We start from the raw sequence: 23,590 nt of genomic DNA, 5'->3' as shown, positions 1-23,590 counted from the left end.
GGGTTTTTCATTTATTGTGCAATACATCTCACATACACAGTGCTTTGTTATTCCAGCTTTGGAAAAATAAACCTGATTTTCTTTTGAGTGTTTGTTACCATCTTAAAATAGATGCTAAAATTACTATTAGTACTAGTACTGCTGTTATTGCTACTAGCCTACTATTACCACTGCTACTACTACTATTACTACTACTACTACTACTACTATGGCTACTATTGCTATTACTACTATTATTGCTACTAGCCTATTATTACTACTGCTACTATTACTATTACTACTTATACTACTACTATTACAACTTCTACTGCTACTACTACTACTATTGCTACTACAGCTATTACTACTACTATTTCTGCTATATTACTATTAACTATTATTACTACTACTGCTATTATTACTACTACCAGTAGTATTACCATAGTAATACTCATTAATACTACCACTATTATTGTTATTACAATTGTTGTTGTTGTTGTTGTTGTATAGCACTTTATAGTTTTAAAGTGCTGTAAAGTAAAAGGAACAAAATCAGCACAACACTGTGTAACAGCATTATTATCAATCAGTAAGCATTAACAAACACACCATAAGCTCAACTGATAAGATCCAAACTGGCAAGAAAAAACACATTTCTCATTTGTCTTGTCAGTTCCTATATGCCACCTGTTAGATCCCTTATTGTTTCCAGACTAGAAAAACTTGCTGTGTGGACCCCAAGACAAACATCTCCTCCAGCCTAAGTGGGCAGCAACAAAAAGCAGTGCGGCTCTGATGCCACGTCATGTTCAGGAACCAAACCCCCTGGCCAGCTCGTCATTGTTTTCAGCTGTTTTAACATAACAGCCAGTTGCAGGTGGTGGCAAGCCGAGGAAGTGACTTATACTGTCCTACTGTTACATAACCGAGGTCACTGCTGCACTCCGCCTCTGTATATCCTCACCCCATCTCGCTCCTCTACTCCCTTCCTGGCTGTGAACAATGTATTTAGTCTTTGCATCTCTCCCTGATGAAATACATACTGCTGTCTCTGGGGGCAGAAACAGCCAGAAGGTTAGAGAAGTGGGCTTGGGACTTGGAGGGTCGCCGGTTCGAATCCCCCAGACGGGCTGTGAAAATGTGGAAGGGAAAGGTGAAGGAGTGACGGTATCTCTCTCTCTCCCCTCCACAGCTACTATCAGGTGCCCTTGAGCAAGGCACTTAACCTCCACAACTGCTCCAGTGGCCAATAGCAGAAGACTGTGGTTGCAGTTGGCAGTAGGTTTGAGTATGGATGGAGTATGTCATGTGAAACAAGGTGCTGCTGAAAAAGAGATAGCTGAAGATTTCCCTGGAGAAATCAAGGATAAAGAAAGAGATTGCTGGTTTGAATCCCAGTATTGGCTGGAAAAATCTGGGCGAGGAAAAAGAATGAGTAGTCTAACTCCCTAATCCCTTAAAATAACTTTACATTTACATAAATTCACCCATTAATTTGTGCAAAATCCCCTTAAAATGAGTTAAGGTAGTGATTAATGAAACCCTCTTAAACACCGCCTAAATTTTTGACTGCTTACTTTCTAATATAATGAAAAATTCAGGGAGACAGGACACTTTCTATTAATAACGCATTAATAACTCTGTAAACCATGCACAAAAGGCATTAAAAAAATCTCTTCATTTCTAGAGTCTTCATGAATCAACCCATGAATAGATCCCTTAAAAACCCGTGATACTACCTTATTTTTTAAAGCTATGGTTTGGAAAATTATTGTTTATGTAATGGAGAAATTAATGACATTTTAGGGATAAAATTAAAGGGATTTGGTTTCGGACTCACTGACCAACAGCAGGCTACATGACATTTGATTTTATAACATTATGCGCAGTTATTATAATATTGGCAGTTATTATATTGAGTTGCTATGTGAGTGTGAAAAGTTCCTTCAGCACAATAGCGTAAGTTTATGTAATTCATCTTTCTGAACAGAGGAGGACGCTGTGACGCTCTTCGAGAAAGTGGTCGCGTGCCCCCTCTCCTTTTAAGGAAGTGACATCAATTCGAAATTAATGCTGCATTCATGGCCCGTGGAAATAACCGTGGGAACGACTTGGCGGTTCAAAGTGACCACTTGTTTGGGTTGAAGCCGTCAAGACGCTGTTTTTTAAGTTTTCTGTCGGTTTTGGTCTATCCTGATTATAATTATTTTCTCCCTGAACGCACATGTACTTAGTGAGTGATGCATTTCAGTTGATGTTTAACACCAAAACCTAATATTGCAACGTCAACCACAAACGAAAAAGCCAGCAAGTATTGTGCCCTGCCGTGGCATTTTAATCATGGTCACAAAACAACCCATGTGATGAAAATCGTTGATTTTATTCGTGTGATTAGAAATGAACTTGAATTCCCTAAACTTGACATGTATTTCCTTGTTTCAAGCTTAACGTTTGTATCTGTCGACTTTCCCATAGGACATGAATGCAACACGCTAGTTGGCTTTGAAAGTATCCTGATGGAAACGCGGTTGATTGGACTAGTTTGGAAAATCCGAATTACTGTCAGCAGCGAGGGTAAAAGCGTTTTTAGTTTAGTGGTTTAAAGTTTATTTCGTTTTTTGAGGATATGTTGTGCACCAGCCAAGGCAAGCAAGCCGACTTCATGGCTGCTGCTGTCAGTTTGGTTTGCTAGTCTCTCTGCTATCTAGTTAGCTAACGTTAGCTAGCCTGCTTATGTTAGCTTGCATGGTTCAGTGCGGTTCAGGGACTGTCCGCTTGCAGTCAATGAGTCGCATTGTAGTTGGCTTATGTCACTACACACAGTTATTAGCCTGTTTCTCTGGTACAAGCTGGTTTCAATGAATCCCTGTTAGCTAACACAAGTCGTTTGTTAGTCCGCTTTTGTTTATGCTAAGCGAGCTAACTTAACAGAATAATGTTAACTTTGCTAGCTAGCTTGGTGTTGCTAGCTAACGGTAACTGTCCAAAGCAGGTAATCAGTTTTGTCTGTGTATTACCAAGGTAGGAGCCAAGTGGATTGTACGTCTTAAGAAATAAACTCCAGGGTCCTTCATGGCTGCTCCAACCTTGCAACAGCCCAGTTTCCTACTGGTAAGTCTCTCTTGCTTGTTGTAACGTTACTATGCTTGTAACTATTCTGAGAATCAACACATGGTAATTAGTAACGGATATAGATGTGATTTCTTGTAAGACGCATTAGTCAAAGGCGTGATTCCCCTCCTTTCGTAGAGCTATCAGATGTTTAACCGTCCCTAAGTGAAATTAATCATTTGACTATTGTGTCTTTCGCACTGTATGTGAGGCCCTGTTGTCCCTCTACCATGTGTCACTATCTACTGTTTTACTTTTTAAGTGGTCAATACGTCTCTGCACAAAATCCACGAAGACTAACTCCTGTACACTGTAATTCACAAAAGGATGGGCTCTTTCAGTCTTCTGTTATTAGTAGTTGTTAATTTGTTGTGATCTTTCTCCAGGCCAACCTAAAAGCTGATTCGACCACCAAGTCAATCCTCCAGCGATGCCAGGATCTGGTGAAGATCATTGATGACTATCCTGCAAAGGTACCGTTACCTAGAAAAGAGAAATGTTACCTCCCCCGCCCCCCTGTTTGCTTCGCTCTTCCATGGTGATGTATTCAGTCAGTGTACATGTGTATGAGATTCTGTGAACCTGATTGTATGACGCTTTTGCATTTTGTATTGTCTGTCTGCTGTGTTCATGTTCGCTGTTGCACCAGAATTTGTTATTCGTTGTAAATGTCAGTGCTCCACTGGCCTTGTTGTGAGGCAGTAAGATGAACTTCAAGATCGATGGGTAGATGCTGTATCAGTCCATGGGGTTGTTGCAAAATACAACTGGTAAAGAAACAAAAGCTGATACAATAATCTGTGTAAAATTGACAGTTATATGGACATGTTTCACAGTGATATTTCAAGACATGCCCCTTTGAAAGATTGGCTATTCCTCATATTGATACTTTGACACATACAGCCCCAGCTCAATGTCTCCATTGTACTGTATATCAACTGTATCAGTGGACAATTTAGTGGCATTCTCACATGTCTCTACATTGTGTGTGAACAACTTTATCGGCTAGAAATATTTGGAAAGGAATGCCATTGTATGTGTACATGACACCGTGCTGCTGCCTCACCCAGGGGTTTGGCCTCTTGATTGGATAGGCCAGGCCAGGCCAGGCCATGGCTGACCTAACCTTTTTATGCTGAATGCCTTTAGTGTGACAAGACAGCTGCTACTGTGGAGCATGGTTAGTAGTAGGATAGTTTCACTTTCAGTATCTTTACCCTCCCTTAAAAGAGCCACACAGTCCAAGATAAAAGGTAGACTTTATACTCCTTTTAGGGGAATTCTGTTGGTCAGGCATGGTTAAAGAAGGACAAAGTTTAGGGACTTGCTGTTACATTAAAATGTTAGTTGGCACACTCACTGATGCATGCCCTTTGTATGCGGGTGACATTTGTCCACCAACATAGTGCAATACATAATAAGTTATTGTTTCTCTAGGCATGTGGATTTTTGAATCTCTGTTTGTGGACAGCTGTTGCCCTGTTGGCGCCTGAGTGACACAAAGGGAGACTGTGAGGGAGGCAGTGAGGGAGCAAGCTTACAGTCACATTCACTAGAAAGATTGTAGCTTCAGCACATACAATGTACTAGTGAGGCAGTGCCACACAGGGATAATTTTGGGCCAACTCTGATGGGGCAAATATTCATCCACAATCAGCTGTAATAAAGGGAAGATTTGTCCTGCTGACTCCATTATCTAGTGTTAGACTGATATATCGATTTGGATATTGGCCTTTTATTAAAGAATAACACTGGTGTAATTTTTGTGTTTTTCTAAACCCATTATTGACCATGAAAAGTCAAAACCCACAGATGTGTTTGCCTCAGTCAGTCTGTTCTCAGTTTCTGAAATTAACTTTTGGCTCAACTAAAAACTAAAAACATTTTCTTGCCAAGAATAATTTTTACTGGCAAAAATAATTATTATATATTTTTTTCATAGAAATTGTCACCCTAGCAGTTTACAGTGGTACTTTGTGTATAGAATTAGGTTCTGTTTGAAACATGACAGACAGGAGCAGATTTCCAGTTTTAATCTAAAACTTGCTCAATAACTTATGCAATTATTTTTTTTTGTCTTCAATTTTTCTCTTCTGTTGAGATTTTCCCTACTGGTCAATGGAATTAAGCTGACAACCATCCGGGCAAAAACCCTCTAACCTTGAGGCTAATTGTCAATTGTGTTGCCAATGTATGAATACAGTGTATATATGTCTGTGTCCCATTAGGAGCTGCACCTGATCTTCCCCTGGCTGGTGGAGAGTGTGTTTGGCAGTCTGGACGGAGTCATCGCTGGCTGGAACCTGCGACTCCTTCATTCCCGCAGCAATGAGTACAACATCGCCATGGACTTCCTGGACCCCAGGTAGATGAAGTTTCTTTTCTCTTCTGTATGATCGCAACAAAACGTGTTTTACATTAGCCGAGTCCAGTTACATTCATTAATTTGTGTAATGAAACAAATCAAACTCTGATCTTTTTGTTTTTTGTCTGATTTTCTTTTCAGTGGGCCAATGATGAAGCTGGTGTATAAACTTCAAGCAGAGGAGTACAAATATGAAATACCTGTCAATTATCTCCCGGTGAGAACCATTTGTCTCTTCAGAGGGTCCATCATTAGCTTAACACAGTGTTGCTTACTATATCAATATTTCACATTTTAAATCTGTTGTTTGAATGCTGAGGTTTTGATCTTTGTACTCCATACTATTGGTTGCTAGTAATGCTGATGATCTACAAATTTAAGCTTGTTCTAGAGTTTAGAGAGTTGGGTTTTGACAATCACTACTTATCTGTACTGTTCATGTTTTTGGTATCTGCATCAATTTTAAGGTATTGAAAAATATATACGGAAATGTCAAATGTTTTATTCTTAAAATGAAAGGTTTTCTTATGGGAATTTTGAGCATGTACAGATTCTGTTTAGAAAAGCATGTGTATAAATGTTCCACAGAAAAAAAACACTATTGCAAAATGAAATGTGCTTTCATTCAACATAGAAAGGCATCGAAAAAGTATCCTATTTGAGCTGATATCCAACTTGGAAGTAGTGGAACTTGTATCTGTATCGACAAAATGTCAGCCATACCCACTCCTCCTTATTTTCAGTGTGTATGTTTCTCCTGCAGGGTCCTGTGAAGGCCTCCATCCAGGAAGGCGTTCTCCCAGACTGTCCGCTGTTCCACAACAAGCTGCAGTTCCCCCTGTCTGGTCTGCTGACACTCAACCTGGCTCTCAGTATCCCTCACAACAACACTGACACTGATCAGTCTAGGATTTACTCATGTTATTAAGATGTAGTGTTAAGATCCACTGTTTTGAGACGTGGTGCTTGGGGGTTATTTAAGTCTCGGTTGCATGTCTATCCTTGTTTTGGTCCTAGTTATGGTTCCAGTATAGATTGCAGCGCTAAACATATTTTTCTTTACATATTTTGTCATAACATAAACATCCACTCTATAACTTGGGACTCTACTGTGTTTTAGAGGAAAAGTTGGCTGTGAATTTCATTGAATTGGCTAGTTGTCCTGGGGTTCCACTGGTGAATGAATACAGAGGAAAGCTGCATACTGTTCAGTGTACATGTCCCTCACCCATCTCAATATATATTGAACAGAAACTCACCTCTTTCACTTTTTCACAGATTAGGAACACAGATTTCATTGATCAGTTCTTCAATTTGCTTTACAATACTTTTGTGACTTTGGTGCACAGATATCCTGACAACTTAGTTTCAAAGTACTCACCTTTCATACACAACATGCAGCTCAAAGTGCTTTACATCAATAGAAGGCAAACAAATAAAAAATAAAAAAATACTCCTAAGTTGTTCCTTAACCTTCTGCAGATCCATTTGAATTCTACATGTTCAACTTTGCCTACAGTCTCATCACGCCAAAGGTGAGTTTGTCAAAGTACGATCAAAGTTTTGCTCATTAAAATGCGTCCAGAAAATGGGGAGGGAAAAGTCATCATCCACCTCTAGATTGTAACTACTTGTTGGCTGCTAAAGACAAAATTATCTTTTCTTGCAATTATTTTTAATAAAAGTTAGAGTTTGTATCCCTGTTTATTCAAAAATGACTGTCCTGGTAAACTTCATACAGAAAATTGTTCATGAGAAATGATTGCATGTTTGCTAGAGAGGAAAGGATTTGATATTTTTTCAGGAATAAACACAACCAGCAGGGGCGTTAGTTGTCACAGAAATAACTGACCATTAGTCTTTATGTTTCCAGAACTATCCTCAAGGACATCATGGGAGTGCCACGGACAATGCTTACTTTGTGCTAGTGGACACTTACCTCAAATACTTCCTCCCCACTGAAGGAAGTGTGCCCCCTTCTCCATTCTCCGACTCCAGAGGCTCCGTCACTGCACCTTCACCGAGGTATTTATAGCAATAAAGTTTTCATGAATGGTTCTTTTTAGAGTCCTGTCCCACCGAAAGGTTTAGTAAGAAGACAGGAATATTCGAACGTTTGTTATTATCATGTAACTGCATTTATTTAAACAAAAAATCCAAATAGAAATCCCAGGCACTTTCAGTTAGACACCACAACATAAGAGCAAAATGTATTCTCTTTACATGGTTAAAAATGATAACAAATGTTTGAACCCACTCTCCTTCTGCGTTTAACTTCTCAGGTCTCCCAGTGTTTCCTTTGCTGGTTATGGCGTCCACAGCCCCAGTCTCCTGAAACATCACATATTCCACCAGCCGTCCGTCAACGCAGACCCTGCAGCCCAGGAAATCTGGAGGTCAGAGACGTTGTTACAGGTGAGGCACAAATTAGCATTTGGTTTAGAGTGCATGTCATGTGCATGTTTTCGTTTTCAACATTTTATTGTGTAATAGAATAATTTAAGAAATGCAATTATTTGATTTTTTTTGTCTGACAGCTACATAAAAGTACTCAAAGTGAAAAGAGAATTCTAGAAATATAATAGATTTAATATGAAATGAATAATAATAATACATTTTATTTATATAGCGCTTTCTCAATAACTCATAGAATAAATAATAAACTCAGCATAAAAACAGCATTAAAACACATTAAAAACAGTTTAAGTATACGTAAAACTAACAATACCATCATAAATTACATGATGAATATGATTAAATTCAAGTAAAATAAATCTATTGTGCGCAAATACACATTTTTGTTTCATTTTGGCTACATTGAGTGAAGGAGGTACATTAGGACAGATGCTGGTCCAAGCTTATGAAATGTATAAAATTATTTTTAATAATGTTGGGTGTGCTTGTGTGTGTGTGTGTGTGTGTCCCACCCAAGATGTTTGTGGAGATCTGGCTTCATCACTACTCCCTGGAGATGTACCAGAAGCTGCAGTCTCCCCAGGTGAAGGTAAGAGACTGGCACATGCCCCCCCCCACCTCTCCTCCACCACTGGCCTCCATCTCCCCTCCCCGTCCCACGACCCCCCACCCTGCCCTCTGCCCTGCACTGCAGCATCGCACGGCTGGCTGTTGACTGGCTGACCACAACCCTCCCTCACACCCACCACCACTGTCCCGTCTTGGAGCAAGCCCAGGGTGGGAAATAACACCGGCCACCAGCTGGTAAACTTCGGCTGTGGCTGGTCATTTTGTCTCGTCTTCCAGCCGTATTGGCAGCTGACCAGCCATCGTTTGGAGGCCCTACACTAAAAATGTAGCTGCCTTGTAAAATGGTGAAAGTGGCTGTATTTTGAGATGTACCAGCCACTGTGGCCAGTGAAAACAAAAAACAAAGGTTTGCTGCCCTGAGCGGCCGAGGGTGAAGTTGTCAATAGATTCAGCTGTGAGGACAGTTGTGCAAACATTTCAGTTTTTAGAGTAAACCTGGGAGTGGGGAAGCTTCTTCTTGATCACCACTTAAGGGCAACTTCACTCCTAATTCTGTGTTCACACCGTTAGCAGCCACTTTGCCAATTTGAGCTAGCAGATCGCTAGCTCTAGCGCTAGGGGATTTGTAGGGATAAGTGTCGCATATTGTACTGTAATACATGATTCCCTGCTGATGGGGATGTTGCCCAAAAGTTCAGCTGCAGCCAGTTTTTCTGCACCGACAAACGAGGAGCATCTGGTGTAGAAAATGAATTTACCTCTATTGACTGGTTTCTTGAGTTGCTTGCGGTGTGAATGCACGGTAAGCTTCCCTCTTCCCCACTGAATACATTTTGGATTTTCACAGCAGCATCAGATTTTCTGGTTTCTTTTGAAAGAGCCTTTTTATCCCTTTTTGGATGAATGGCATAAGGGCAGTTGCAGAGCAAAGCTACTGCAATAAGGGATTTGGCATGTGTTCCTGGTAGTAGTGCTTTTGCTTCCTCTCTTGACTTATGCATGCTGCATGTCCATGACTCCGTCCGTTCATTCCTTTGGTACGTTCTCTGTCTGTATTTGAAACACCAACATAAAGGCACCGCACAGTCAAGGCTTCTGGAGACTCTGTGTAAAGGGTGCTTCGCAAATGGGGCGGTAGGGACCCCTAGTGCAGGGATTCCCAAACTTTTTAATGTCAAGGACCCCCAAGTAGAGATGCTTTACACCACAGACTCCAATTTGATACATTTTGTCCCATGGACTCCCATCTGAAAAGGTGTCATCTGTCCACTGTAGATGGGATGATAACAGTGAGGAACGTAAAACCTCTAATCGGAAAAGTCATAAATACATTCTGTCATTGTGCTAACTTCTAGTGAATGAAATCATTCTGAAATTACCGTCCTAGTGGCTCAAATACTATCCTGTAACCAGAAGGTCTCAGGTTCGATCCCCCATGACTCTATGTGTCTGCCCATGTGGAAGTGTCCTTGGGCAAGTGTCCCTACTAATTTCCAGCAACTCTACAGGTGTTGCTTGTAGGGATGCACCGATGCCACTTTTTCGATGCCGATACCGATTACGAGTATGAAAGTTTAAGTATCGGCCGATACTGAGTACCGATCCGATCCATTACTTTTACTGAACAGTGCAGGCTTACTTCCTTAGTTTGGGGTCAATGGACAAAATTATTGAGATAAAATCCTTGTTTTTCCCACTGTTTGAGAAATACAGGCTTCTATGTGCCACAAATGCATAAAATCAAGACGGTTTGCTTTTATTTCTTACATGTTACTCATGGCTTTCGGTATCAGATTTTAGTCTTGGGTAAAATCTCCGATACCGATATTCCATTTTAGCCTGGTATCGGTACCGATACCAGTATCGGTATCAGTGCATCCCTAGTTGCTTGTGGTTAACGCTGTACTCTGAGCTGCAGGTGGAAAGATGAGGTTCCCCCATTTGAGACAATAACAAAACAATAACGCAGTGACTCCACAGGCTGTAAATGACATCAGACAGAAATACTAAATGTCACAGTGTAAAGGCTGAAGTGAGGCTGGTCCCTAGTCACCTCTCAATATCCACTGCTATAAATAAGAATAAGAAGCTTTGTTTGCTAGGAGTGGACCAAAACCTTGTCATACAAAGCATCCCATCTGCGCTTTACAGTGACAGGTGTATCCAAGGAGGATGTGCCCCCTTTAACTGAAAGATTTAGCACAGAAAGGAAATTAGCATGATTTGTAAAAACAATTGAAACTGCCCCATCCATATTTTGAACTTTCAGTTGCACATGTGCTACTTTTTTAGTTTATTTTTAGGAGCATGTACTGCTAAAATTGTTGCATTGTAGAACCATTTGAACCACCCAATACTTTAAAATTGTCTGTAACAGTTACAGTTTTGAAGTACATCAAACTAAGACAGTCATTCAAATTCAGATTCGCACAGTAAAATTCAGATTTGTACAGTGTAATAATTAACATATTTTAATGTATTTACATGGCATTAATTTTCCTGAGTTTTGCGAGTCTTACCATTACAAAGCTTCAATCACAGTGTGATTCTTTATGCTGGTGTTGCCTTTTTGTTTGTTTTTTACCTGTAGCATGCATATCCCCATTCTCTTGTAATTATACATTATATTTACTGTGACCCTCAACTGTATAGATTGCATGGTTAGACTGTGTGTGAATTTACATTGTGTGTAAAAGATGCAGTACACCCTCTCTCACCCTTATAACCCCCCAACAGTGTTTCCTCTGTGTTTATGTGGCAGTGGTGCACCATCACAGCAAGAACAATATTATCACTGCTAAAAATGGGAAACAGTATAATTTAGATGCATTTTCCTCTAAAACAAAAAGTAATGTAGTGCTTATGGTTTAGTTAATATTTTTATTATGATGAATTATCCAAAGAAGTAATTCCCAGCACTGCAAACTGGGGCCAAAAGGGAGACAAATGTGGAACCAAAACAGACAAATTACCCCCAAGCATCACTGCTGCATATCGCTGCATAGGAAACACTGAGATAGCCCTTCACCTCCTCCTGTAACATGCTGTCAATCGTTGTAAACATACAGCAGTTTTCCTTTTGTCAAGTGTTCCTCCTTAATTCATCTTCAAACCTCTATAACAGACTTATTAACCTGACTTACTGTGTTGTGTCCTGTGTCGATTCTGTTAAGAGTGGACTTGAATTACAAGATTTTGGCCCGATTGAATCAGATTTAGATGTCCCACACAAATCTAGAGGTTTGGGCTGTCCTCTTTTTCTTTCTCAGATTACCCTGTCCTGACAAAACCGTCTTCAACAATTTTTAATGGCATCAAACGCTCATTCAAATTGTGTCATAGTGAACACAGGTTGGTGTGATATGTTTATTTTTAATATCAATGAAGTCACCCAACCATAAATTGCATTTTCCCTGGTTCTATGGATCTACCAACACAACTGTTAATTACTTTGAGAGTTTTGTTGGTGGCAAAAAAAATCTTGTACTTTTGAGTTCACCCTATTAATGATATTGTTGTTAAACATTAGGGATGGGGATGATTAAACAACTTATTGCTTAATCACTGGGCAATGTAATAGTCACCAGCAAGAACACTTGATTGATTAAAAGAAATTCAACCTAGATGAAGTGTTGCCAAAGTGAAACAATAATCGCTATGGCTTATCAAGACAGATCCAAAGGGTGAGTCATATTAATTATACTTAATGGAGGAAAATATAAGACATTTTCCTTTATTTGGGTTGCACAAGGGGTAAATGTTTGGCATACACAATTCAAGAGCCGTCAATCACATTTGTTTTTGGGTTTCTTTCTATTTTTACTTTAGACGGCTACATACTTTAATCTGATGTGAAATGATTCCCATCCCTATTAACCATGTTATCCTCTTTGTGCGGAGTGTGTGAAAGGGCTACTGCATCGTCCCCCAGCAGTCAAAGTTTGTGTTCCCATGGTCAATATCTTATTTTTGTTTGTCTCCTCTCCTGTTTTCTGCTCCTTTCCCCCTAAATGTTTTTGGCCTATACTTTTTTTTTTCTGTCCGGTTGCACTCTCCTTTTTACTGTCTCCCTGTCTCCCTATCTCCTATTCTCATGTTTACATTCCTCCTCCCTCCTTTTTCTTTCCTTTGCTTCTCTTCCTTGCCCCATTTTTATTGTCACTTTTCCCTTCCTCTCTCTTTGCTGTTGCTCCTCCACCTTTGTTGTTGTCTTTCCCTCTTCCTCCTCTTCCTCCTCTTCCTCTCCCCCCTGGTGGTTACGGGTGAACAGCTGGCGCTGCTGCAGTACCGCCTCAGTATGTCCAGCATGCCGTGCCAACCCCACGCCCCACCAGGCTCTGGGACCCTCCACACCTACCAAGTACTTTTACCTTTTCATTCACCCCCGCCCCTCTGGGGCCTCCTGGAGGTAAACCTAGGCCGCTTGGTCAGTTAAGATCACAGTCAAGGGTACTTCTCTCACTTTGACAAACATTTTCCCTCCAGTCTCCAACCTCATGCTGGCAAATTTTGGCTATAGGTGATACGTTTGTATGATTTACCTGCCACTTTGGCACATAACCAACCATCATTTGGAGGTTTCCAGCTATTCTAAAAGTCAGGTTGGCTGGTAAAATGGTGAAAGTGGTTGGTGGATTTGTGACCTACCAGCTTTTGTGAACCATAACCTAAATGAGAACACAGTCTCCTAGTCACTGTGAGCCAAAGCTGTTGCTTAATCCCAGTTCCAGGGATCCTTTTCTACTGTGCTGGACTCTACCAATCAGGGCCTTTTAAATTTAGCCGTGATGCTCAAGTTCCAGGCTCATTGGCTAACAGTGGAAAGAGGGCTATTGACACTTTATTCATGTCTGGACCCACTAGCAGTAATCCAGGAACCATATTCGGTCCTGATCCATAATTTGAGAAACCAGGGATTATGTTGTTAGCCTTGGGATCTACTGTGGACTGCTTTCAAAAGTTTGAACATCAAGGCCGCCTTCTGTTTTTGCAACCATTCGAAATCTTACTCCTTAGTTCCCCATACGAAGCCTTCAGTCTGACTGTAAATTCTGAGTTTCTACAGAGAAGTATCCTTGATAAGAAAATCCTGGAATGAAGCTTTGGAATTTGAATCTTTGAGCAGAGTTTTACTGGTTTGTGTGTGGTTTTCTTTTTTAAAAAGCATGCTTTTCTATGTCTGGTGTGCTTTGTTGCTTTTCACGTTTATGTGGTTAATACATGTTTCTTCCTCATGACACATTTTCTATTTAAAGCAAATGGTACTACTACATTTTAAAGAACATCCATTACCATACATGCCGGACTTCAAATAATTTCATTATTATTTACATAAAAACATTTTACCCTTAATTCATTTTACAAAGGAAGTACTGTACAGGAGTAATTTATAGCCAGCAGAGGTAATACTGCACAATTTTATCAAAGTAGCATTGCTGTCAGCGGGTAATGGAGCACCGAGGTCCCACCCCCCCACTCTGTTTCCCGGGATGTCATTTATTAAAATGTAATTTGATGTTATCTCTGTTTTCATAAAATGATAATTTCAAAGAATATGATTTAAAAAATATTTTTGAAAATGCTGACTAAATCATTGTTTTCTTGGGGAATGGTATAAAGTTTTTGCTTTCAGTATATCACCAAAAGTCAGATTATGAATGTAAACCGCTGTTTCTGACATCAAGGTAACTTTGACTGTAAACACAAACATTATGCATATGAATATTTTATGAATTAGGCCCCTTGTACCCACAACATCATACATCTTGTAATTACTGAAACAAAAAAGAATAACCTAAAAAATAGCAGGTTTTTTTTTTCTTGATTGTGAGGTTTTTATTTTTATTAGAACAGAAATTTTGTCTACCTATTCCAGTCAGCCTTTATGAATCTAAACATTAATGGTTAAAGAGCAACTAAACCCCAAACCCAAATCTGTGTAAAGCCTGACGTCTGCCTGGCACCAAAGACCAGCCAATAGCAGATGGCAATTTCAGTAGCATGCTGTTTACCATTAGATGTCAGGCTTTACACAGACTTGGGTTTGGGGTTTAGTTACTCTTTAAAAACACTTACTGGGCGTGGGACCTCTGCCCTCTATGACATCTGGAAAGAGCTTTTGGTGATTGATTGACTGCTTTTGGAGTGGGAAGCATTATGATTGGCTGTTTTCTGAAACGGGGGGAGCTTAATGATGATTGGGTGTCATGTATCCTGCGGAGCCCTGTGTGACTGGTTGCTGTTTCAGGAGCCCTTCAGCCCGACAGAGGAGCACGTTCTGGTGGTGCGTCTCCTGGTGAAGCACCTGCACGCCTTCTCCAACAGCCTGAAGCCGGAGCAGCTCTCCTCCTTGCCCTCGGCCCACTCCCACGCTCACACCAGCCCCCTGGAAGAGTTCAAGAGGTGAGCGTCATCATACATGCTACCCAGGCACTTTCAGGGCTTTACAGATAACTCTGTGGCAATGCTGCCAGTCTCCCTTAACAACAACTCTGTAGCAGCCTGCTCCAAAACAACTTAAGTCAGTGGGGACCGGTTCTTTAGAGTTCCAAAAAGGGCAATAATTGACCATAAAAATACTCCATACAGCTCGTGCAGCATAACCCAAGTCTTCTGAAGTCCAGTGATTGCACAGTGAGTGGAAAAGACCGATATTTACACCATTACATAGCGCAAATCTTCCTACAGCCGTTGTTTTTGAAAACTTTCACGCTTGCATGCACCCAGACCTTGCACGTTCATGTGAATCTTCCCCACTTCCATGTTTGTCTGTATTTTGGGTGAACTATTCCTCTAATTTTTATCATTTTACGATCTGTTTACAGCAAAGACAGACAAAAAATGTTTAGGGTGTTTGCACAGAAATAAAACATAGGATTATAAGTGAAGCAGGGCTGATGTACTCAAGTCTGGTCTCAAGACTTCTTTGATGTCACTTGTGGCTGTCTCCTGCCTATTATTAGTCTGACTTGTCCTGGTTGCGGCCACTTTTGGATGTTGATTTTATTAAGATGGTCTTGACTGCAGCCCTGAAGTGAAGTGATTAAACCAACTCACCTATATCTACCATCATGATAGGATAACCAAAGTAAGAACTGGATGTTTAAATGTGGTTTGCCAATAATCCAAAAATACATGGAAAAAGAGTTCCAAGGCACTCCAAAATAGGTTAAAAAGTCTTTATTCTATTTGGCTCTTCATTATGAAAAGTTAAAACTGTACCTGACATATTTTGGCCCCATGGCCTTCATAAAGAAAGTAAAGTATAAAGAAAATAAAAACATGGCTTTGATTTGTGGAAGGAGCACCCTGCCATGGTGTTGTTTTCCAGTTAATCCCTGTTTTTGTTTTCTGCGTCTACATGTACATCTATTCATCACTTGTGAGTACTCTTGGAACAATATCCCAATAGTCTGCTAAAAGAAATTTCAATATTAAATAAGCACAAAATGTTTTTTGTCCCTCCTCCCTACAGAGTGGTGGTGCAGCGTTTTGTCCAACAGAAGCTCTACCTGTTTCTCCAGCACTGCTTCGGCCACTGGCCTCTGGACGCCTCTTTCAGAGCAGTAAGTGTCAGACTTGTCTTTTGTATAGATACACAACAATACCAGTGAAAATGTTGGACACACCACATTTTTCTTTGTTTTTACTATTTTCCACATTTTAGAATAATGGTAAAGACATCCAAGCTATGAAATAACACAAATGGAATTATGCAGTGACCAAACAAGTGTTAAACAAATCAAAACTATCTTATATTTTAGATTCTTTAAAGTAGCCGCATCAACTTCACTATTTATATTTGTCTAAGAAACAATTTTCAAGCATTTAAGCATAAGCCTATAGATCAAAATGGCTTTAAGATAATGAAAAACATAGTACATTCAATCAGTTTTTGACTGGTAGTGTATACATTTCTGCAGGCAAAAGCATACGGAATTAGTGAATATAACAATTGGTAAATCAATACGCACAGGTAGTTTAGAAAAATTCATGGGATCACATTTATACAGTTATACACATTCTCACCCTCGAGCTTCCTAGTACAACCACAGTCTTCTACTGTCGACTACTGAGGGTTTCGGAGTTAAGTTCCTTGCTTAAGGGCACTGAAACAGTAGCTGTCTAAGAAGGGGAGAGGTTGTCTCTTCCTTCACTTCCACTGACCAGACTTTCCCAGCAGAGATTTGAAACCGCCACCCCCCGATCACAGGCTCGCTTCTCTAAGTATCAGGTTTCTTCTCTGGCCTGCATGCTTAATTGGGCAGCTATAGAAGTGTGTTTTTTTTTTTAGCTGCAACCAGCTAGTATATTATATCACTCGGTCAGTCGGTGGCTCCCAAAAATTAAAAACTTTTCTGCGCTTGTGCCATTGCGGGAAACGGCCATAAAGACTCTATGAGCCAGCCCGGTGCATCACTTAGCTTGGTTGATAAAGTGTAGGTTTGCCATGCCAGAGATCCCGGGTTCAAGGCTCAATGTCCAGCCGACACCAGTCATGTTATCCAGTGGGTGCAGTGTGTGAACCAGACGGGAGCCACTTGAGTCTGCGAAGTGTGCAAATGCACTGTTTTGACTTGCGGGTGTATCTGTACGTAATAAAGACATAGAAAAGCAATATATTATATGATCTCTTTATTTACTGCAACCAATGGTAAGGAGGGCAAGGGTCAGTCATAGTGCCCTGTGACCCTAGAGAGATCATTTGAGTTTTAATATTGTAGAAAGATGCGTTGGTTCAGCATTTCAGTGGGGTTTAAGGGTGCATCGTCTCTCTGTTTAGGTGTTGGAGACGTGGCTGAGCTACATCCAGCCGTGGAGATACACAGGAGAGAAGACCAATCCTCAGCCAGACCAGAACAGAACTGTACCTGACAAATGGTGAGTCGGACGGCTTTGTCTTTTGGCTGAAGTTCAGGGTGGATCTGATGGTGTAATCCAAGCTTTTGTGAACCTCAAACTATTTATATTAATTGACCCACCCACCCCAACCATGGCTCCAAATAATAATGTTCTTTGTCAACTTGTCTTGTTAAATACAGAATGTATATCGCTGCAGCTAGGAAAAATTGATGTGTACAGAAATATGTTGAACAAGACATGCAGGACTGATGGTAATGGATGCAAAGATTTCAAGTTGTGACTCAAGTTAGTAAATTAGGTACTAACGGTACCTCGCTGTCTTGCAGGGTCTCATTTGTTCAGGAGAACCTGCTCATGTACACAAAGCTGTTCCAAGGCTTTCTGAACAGAGCGGTGCGCACAGACCTGGTCAACGCCAAGAATGCGCTCATGGTCTTCAGGGTGGCCAAAGTGTTTGCTCAGCCAAACCTCGCAGACATGATCCAGAAAGGTGAGGACAGAAACACATATACAACACACACATTTTCTAAATTTTTTCATATCATAATAATGTCATATTTAACTGGGTGATATGATTATCATATATAATCATATATTCTTACGATATTGTGAAAATAATGTCCTATTGTTTATGTGAAAATGAGATGTGTACATTCCCCACCGTACTCGATTCAGGGACAACACCAATTGCAGAAGTGTTTTTGTGCGCCTCTGGACATCAACAGAACACACTCTGCATTTGATTGTTGGATTTCCATCCTTTGTTATTCATGCAGAGCTTACACACATAACTTGGTCCAAATCAGCTGGCATTCTGATAATCAACTGCCAAACAGCTTTAGTAGCCATCTTTTTCATTTCTCTCAGCTTCCCCCCAGAGTGGCTGTTTAACAGTAAGGTAACACTTTCCCGAGGGGTAACAGTGTAATTAGCGCTCCAGACACAATGCACAAGACTTAATAAATGGCAAACGTAAAGTGGTATTTTAACTGAAAACGACGTGCAAGTGATCTCACCGTATTGATTATGATACCTTGAATGTTTTCAAATACCCCAGGATACCTCCCAATAAGGCTAGATGATGAACTTTCATTTTATTACATTTTTCTATCTGTAATTTTCCAGCTGCAGGGGGCGACTGCAGCTCAGTGTTTAAAAAGGAAACCCTGGTATGTGCAAATAAACTAAAACTAAACCAACCATCCTTCCCCAGGAGAGCAGCTGTTTCTGGAGCCAGAGCACGTCCTCCACCACCGGCAGCATCGAGGTTACCTGACGCCGAGCCAGGGAGGCAGCTACCTGTCGCCACGGCAACGGGTAGTGACGGACACGGTGTTCAGGGTGAAGAGTCACGTCTATGCCTTGGAAGGCCAGGACTGCCAATACAAGCAGATGTTCGGCACCGAGCTCAGAGGAGCAGTAAGTTTTGTTTGTTTTTGAAATTACCACCAGACAAATACTGGTATTTTTGAGGTGCTTGGTAAGTTTGTCATCATTACCAGCCACATTGTAAAAGTTGCTTGTTATCATCAGTTTGGATGGCAGAATAGATAGAATTGTGTATCACGATATCCCAAAATCACCATAATATTATTCCACTGAAAGACGATAAACAATAATATTGAGTTGTCGCCCAGCCCTAACTCAGAGCTCCTAATGACAACAGCATTTGGACTCCAACCTACTCAGTTTCCGTTGTATTTCAATTTTGCAGGTCCTGAAGCTAATCCAGATCATCGCCCAAGCCAGACAGACAGCCAAGAGGATATCGGACCACTCCATCGAGGTGGCGGCAAATAACTCCTTCCTGTCCTGGTTTGGGTTCGGCTCTCCTGACCTCAACAACACTTTCTCTGGGGCCGAGCCAGAAGAGACCGGGGAGTGTCTGAAGAAAACCCACGAGTTCCTGGACAGGGCGCTGGAGAACCTGTGTCAGATCTTCAGGGTCAGTTTAGTCTGGTTGTTTTTTTACTTTCTTTGTATCCCCTCCCAATTTAGTTGATTTATTTAGGGGTGTATTTATATGGTGAGGGTGATAGGCAAAGGCATGGCAAACTGTATTTATATAGCACATTTCATACACAAGACAAATTCAGTGTGCTTCACATAAAATGCAGAAAATACATATTGTTTGTAAAATTACATTAAAAAGAAAGAAAGACTATTAAAAAGAAAGAAAGACACAATCCTGTTAATACTGAATTTAAGGGGGTTATGGAATATCAAGAATATCAATTTGAAAATTGTGTTCTCCGGGCCTGGAAAAAAGAATCTGACCCAAAAAGTTTTGAAAATGTCATGGGAATTTGCTGTTCAACGTATTTTTTCTAAGTATACTATATACATATAGTATTTCAAAGGTTAGTGTAATTTCCTGATCATGTAAATTCCAAGTGATAGTTGCATTTTTCCTGCACGCAATCTTGGACATTCAAATCAGCTTTTCAGTAGACAAATGTACCCTGACAATTATTGGTCCCAAGCCATGGAAAAGTCATGGAATTTGATTATCAAAAATGTGCAGTGAAAAACTAAACACAACATCTTGACTGAGGTCTCCTGTTATATTTACCTCTGTTTGTTTTGCAGCTGAACCCTGGCCAGCTGACTCAGCTGATATCCAACCTGGGTTTGTCCCAGGACGACGCCAACTACAAACAGCTGCCAGACTGCGTCCCGGGGGAGAACGGCCTTGTCCTGACCGACGTGGGCAGGATGCAGGTTAGTGTGTCGCATTTATTTATAAAGTAAGACAAATTAATCTATCAGGGAGGGAGGGGTAGGTGTTAGAGCTGTGGGGCAACACCAGGGCAAAGACTAACCGTGACACTCTGTGTGGCCTTTTGTGCAGATCATCAACGGACTGCGCAGGTTTGAGATCGAGTACCAAGGAGACCCGGAGCTGCAGCCCATCAGGAGTTATGAGAACGCTCTGCTGGTCAGACTGTTCTACAGGATCTCCTCCCTGGTTAATGACAGGGTAGGTGCTGTCATTTATGATATGTTATAATACTACTCCTACTGCTACTGCTGCTACTACTACTACTACTACTACTAATAATAATAATAAATGAAAACAGTATTTTACTGACAGTAAAACCAAAAATAAAGCCAATAAAGGGTGCGATCACAACTGCAGTTTGTTTTCTTTTTTCTGAACTATAGTGGAAAAGTTGTCTTTGTTGTATTTTGTTCGTTTAGGTTCTCACTCCCCAATTACAAATGAACCAGGTCCTCGTAAACAAAAGTCACATGGACTCACAACTAGGTCGTTTATGGGACAGTTGTGATAACCCTAAAACAAATCTGATTCAGAGTTAAAATGTCACGCATTAATAGACAGGGTTAGGGTTATACAAGAATAAATAAAAAACAAAATAAATACAAATACAGTTGACAATAAAAAACAACCAGTGTACACCTGACCACTTTTTCTATCTGTATTTTTGAGGATCCAGCAAATGTGATTTTTGGGCCTGCAGCCACTTAAGGCCTCCTGGCATGATCGAATGATTCAATTTAGCACTGACATGAAAGATGTAACCATAGTCAAAGTCTCTCATTGGATTTGCACTTCATGGATTTGTTTATACTTCTGCTCTCTTCTTCCCACAGTTCGGAGGGCAGATGAATGCACTCTGTTCGCGACCGGACTTCCTGGGTCGCCTGGGCCGTCACTACTTGACAAATCCCGATTCATCCACAAGGCTGAGGAAAAGCCCGGTGACCCGGCGGACGCTAGAGAAGAACCGGCAGCCACGGCTGAGCCTGCGCCCGCTGGCCAGCTACAGGACGCTGCTGATGCTTCTGCTGCTCTACCTGTTCGGAGCCCTCCTGTCTTTAGGGCCTGTATCCAGCTCTCTGCTCATCCTCGTCGGGGGCTTCCTCTACGGACTCTTCATGATGCTGTTTGGAGACAAACTGAAGTCACACTAGCTGAGCCGCTCACTGCTGGGGTTCCTACACGTGTCTGGAAAATTACAGATAATTAATTCAATCGTTTCCAGCTCCTAAAGTTTTGGAATTTGATAAAAAAGTCGGAAAATGAACGCAGCACTGCTGCTGTTTGGTCCCAATAAACAAATGACTTATGTGATATTTTATTGATCCCTGTAGGGAAATTCTCTTTTAGCTTGTCCCCCTCCACAGGGAGGTCAGAGGTCAAGACCAGCTACAGAGCAGCAGCCCTGGAGTAGGGATTCAGGGTTTTGCTTGAAGACTCTTCAGCAGGACGGATGCTTGCCGACATGGAGAGCTTGAACCAGAGTCCTGCGAGTCAACAGACAGTGTCTTCTCAAGATAAACTGCACACAGACAACACATTATATGTAGTTGTTGACCGTCATTTCACGTATTGCGATATCTTTTGTTAAGTATAATCCTGAGTTCCAGAGTGATGTGGCCTAGTTTAGTCTTATTACCCAGCGTTATTGCAAGTGTACAGCATTGAACACTGAGCAAAGTCTTCAGATACCCAGTCAAGAAGTGGAGGTCTTGAAAAGGCTTGGCATTTTGAAATGGCAGATGTGTAGGAACCATCAGTAGCAGAACAGCAATGGACTGGCAGCTTTTGGGTTTTTGCTTTTGATAGAGTGCTTTACTGTTTTTAAATGTGGTTGTTATAACCTTGTAAATAAATGCAGCTGGGGGTTGCTGCTCTATTGGTAGAGCAAGTGGGTTTTTTTTGTTTGTTTTTTAGTATTTTCAATCATCTGATGAGAGGAGAAGTCCAAAACATTCAGATTTTGACCATGGAATAAATTGACTATTTTTTTCAACGGAAGAAGAATGGCACTTTTGTCCAATGCCGTCAATAAATTGTTTGCACTTCTTTGCAGCTCTAGTGGCCTCATTTGTTGATGGGAAATCCCTAGTAAAAGAGCATTGTCAAAACCCACACTGACAAAAATGATCAATTCAATCTAATGCAGGGTTTCGTCAAGTCCCTATCGCAAACCATTTTGTCAGTTATTATTTGATGAATGGTCTTAATGCAAAATAATATGCCGTTCTCAATACAAGAAGTATTTCAATAAATGCATTTGGTCGTCATGGCTGACATCTACTGTAGGTTGTATGTTGAGAGAGAGGAAAGAAAAAGCTAAACCAAAACAACGGCATCGCATTGAATTTCATTTTTCTGTGGTATCATATTTTTTTATTTTTTTCAGAACTTTTGACATCAAGGAAACAGAAGTGTTAAACCAGCCTAAAACCCACAGGTTAGGGCCAAAAATGGGTTGCAGGCCTCTTTCTTCTGGGTCCACAGTGAAAGACTAAATTTACATAATCCCTGTCTGAAAAAGACGACATGAAGTGAAAATGACTTTTTCGTTTTTTTTTTTAGTAAAGTGATGTTGGTAACTCAACAAGGTTCTCCAAGGATTGGATCCATGCCGAAGAATTCACAAAAATACTTATGAAAAACAAAACAAGGCCCAAATCATTCTAATTGTAAACGCAGGTGAAGATTAGGTGAATTGACATCTCCATCTTTTATGGCTGAAAAATTAGCCATCAACCATAAAAACATCTTGACAGCAATGCTTGAGTTTGAGATGTAAATGTATATTCTGATGTTGTGACACATGATTGTATCTCTCGACAAGGCTTTTCACCAGATTTCTGATGATGGTTGGTTCAGGAAAGACAGAAAATCTGGTCCACAGAAGGTGTGTCACTGAACCAAATGCACATACCAGTTTAATGTGGAAATCCTCATTTTGCTGACTGGATTTGATGCTGAATCAGTGTTCCTGTATATTCTAAGCATCCTGACAAACCTGGTAGGAGTTTCTCAAATCAGAATAAGTATAAGTATACAGTACCTGTGTCGTCTCTCACTCTCTGTCAGTGTCTTTAAGAAATCAGAATCTGAATGGCTTTATTAGCATGTCAAGAAGAAGAATAAGAGTTCATATAAAAAAGTAAAGTACAAGCTCAAGTTCATACGTGCACAATTATACTTTTAACAGGCCAAAATGTACAAACATAATCACACACAAATATAAAACAATACACTTTAGGCAATATAGAAGGTTTTTCCAACAGTTTTCTGATAATAAAAAAAAAGTGAAATAAATGGAGAAAGGGGAAGGCAAGGAACATACAAAAACATCAGAAGAAAGAATATATATTAATAGCAATTTTAATGATGATTTTAATGAGTGAAGGGGGATAGCATTGCATCTCATGTTTAATCTCATTACACACACACACAATCTCTCGTCTAGTCTCAAACGTACTAGTAATTCTGGACTACAAATCCCATGAGCACGCTCGCCGTCC

General features: G+C 40.6%; 2 protein-coding genes across 5 annotated transcripts in view; one reads left to right on the top strand and one right to left on the bottom strand.

Annotated features, from left to right (window-relative positions):
• dynlrb1 (dynein, light chain, roadblock-type 1) overlaps window positions 1-23,590 on the bottom strand; it is a 242,234-nt gene that overhangs the window by 164,888 nt on the left and 53,756 nt on the right. The window lies entirely within an intron of this gene.
• Window positions 2,473-22,133, top strand: smpd4 (sphingomyelin phosphodiesterase 4). Of its 4 annotated transcripts, none has more exons than XM_071909974.2 (20): window positions 2,473-2,553; window positions 3,001-3,090; window positions 3,477-3,563; window positions 5,319-5,455; window positions 5,597-5,672; window positions 6,219-6,327; window positions 6,938-6,990; window positions 7,329-7,480; window positions 7,738-7,870; window positions 8,388-8,459; window positions 12,711-12,800; window positions 14,688-14,842; window positions 15,915-16,005; window positions 17,223-17,320; window positions 17,629-17,792; window positions 18,516-18,721; window positions 19,017-19,247; window positions 19,892-20,023; window positions 20,154-20,282; window positions 20,918-22,133. In XM_071909974.2, exons 2-20 carry the CDS (start codon window positions 3,052-3,054, stop codon window positions 21,236-21,238), a joined length of 2,475 nt encoding a protein of 824 aa, XP_071766075.1. In that variant the 5' UTR covers window positions 2,473-2,553; window positions 3,001-3,051; the 3' UTR covers window positions 21,239-22,133. The 4 variants fall into 4 exon arrangements, with proteins under 4 accessions (XP_071766075.1, XP_071766077.1, XP_071766076.1 ...); XM_078283818.1 differs by having other exon boundaries at window positions 2,487-2,553; window positions 3,005-3,090; XM_071909976.2 differs by lacking the exon at window positions 12,711-12,800 and having other exon boundaries at window positions 8,388-8,453.

Source organism: Centroberyx gerrardi, chromosome 5 (assembly GCF_048128805.1).
Source record: "Centroberyx gerrardi isolate f3 chromosome 5, fCenGer3.hap1.cur.20231027, whole genome shotgun sequence".
NCBI classification, from domain to species: Eukaryota; Metazoa; Chordata; class Actinopteri; order Beryciformes; family Berycidae; genus Centroberyx; species Centroberyx gerrardi.
This window is presented reverse-complemented; position numbering and strand designations above follow the sequence as displayed.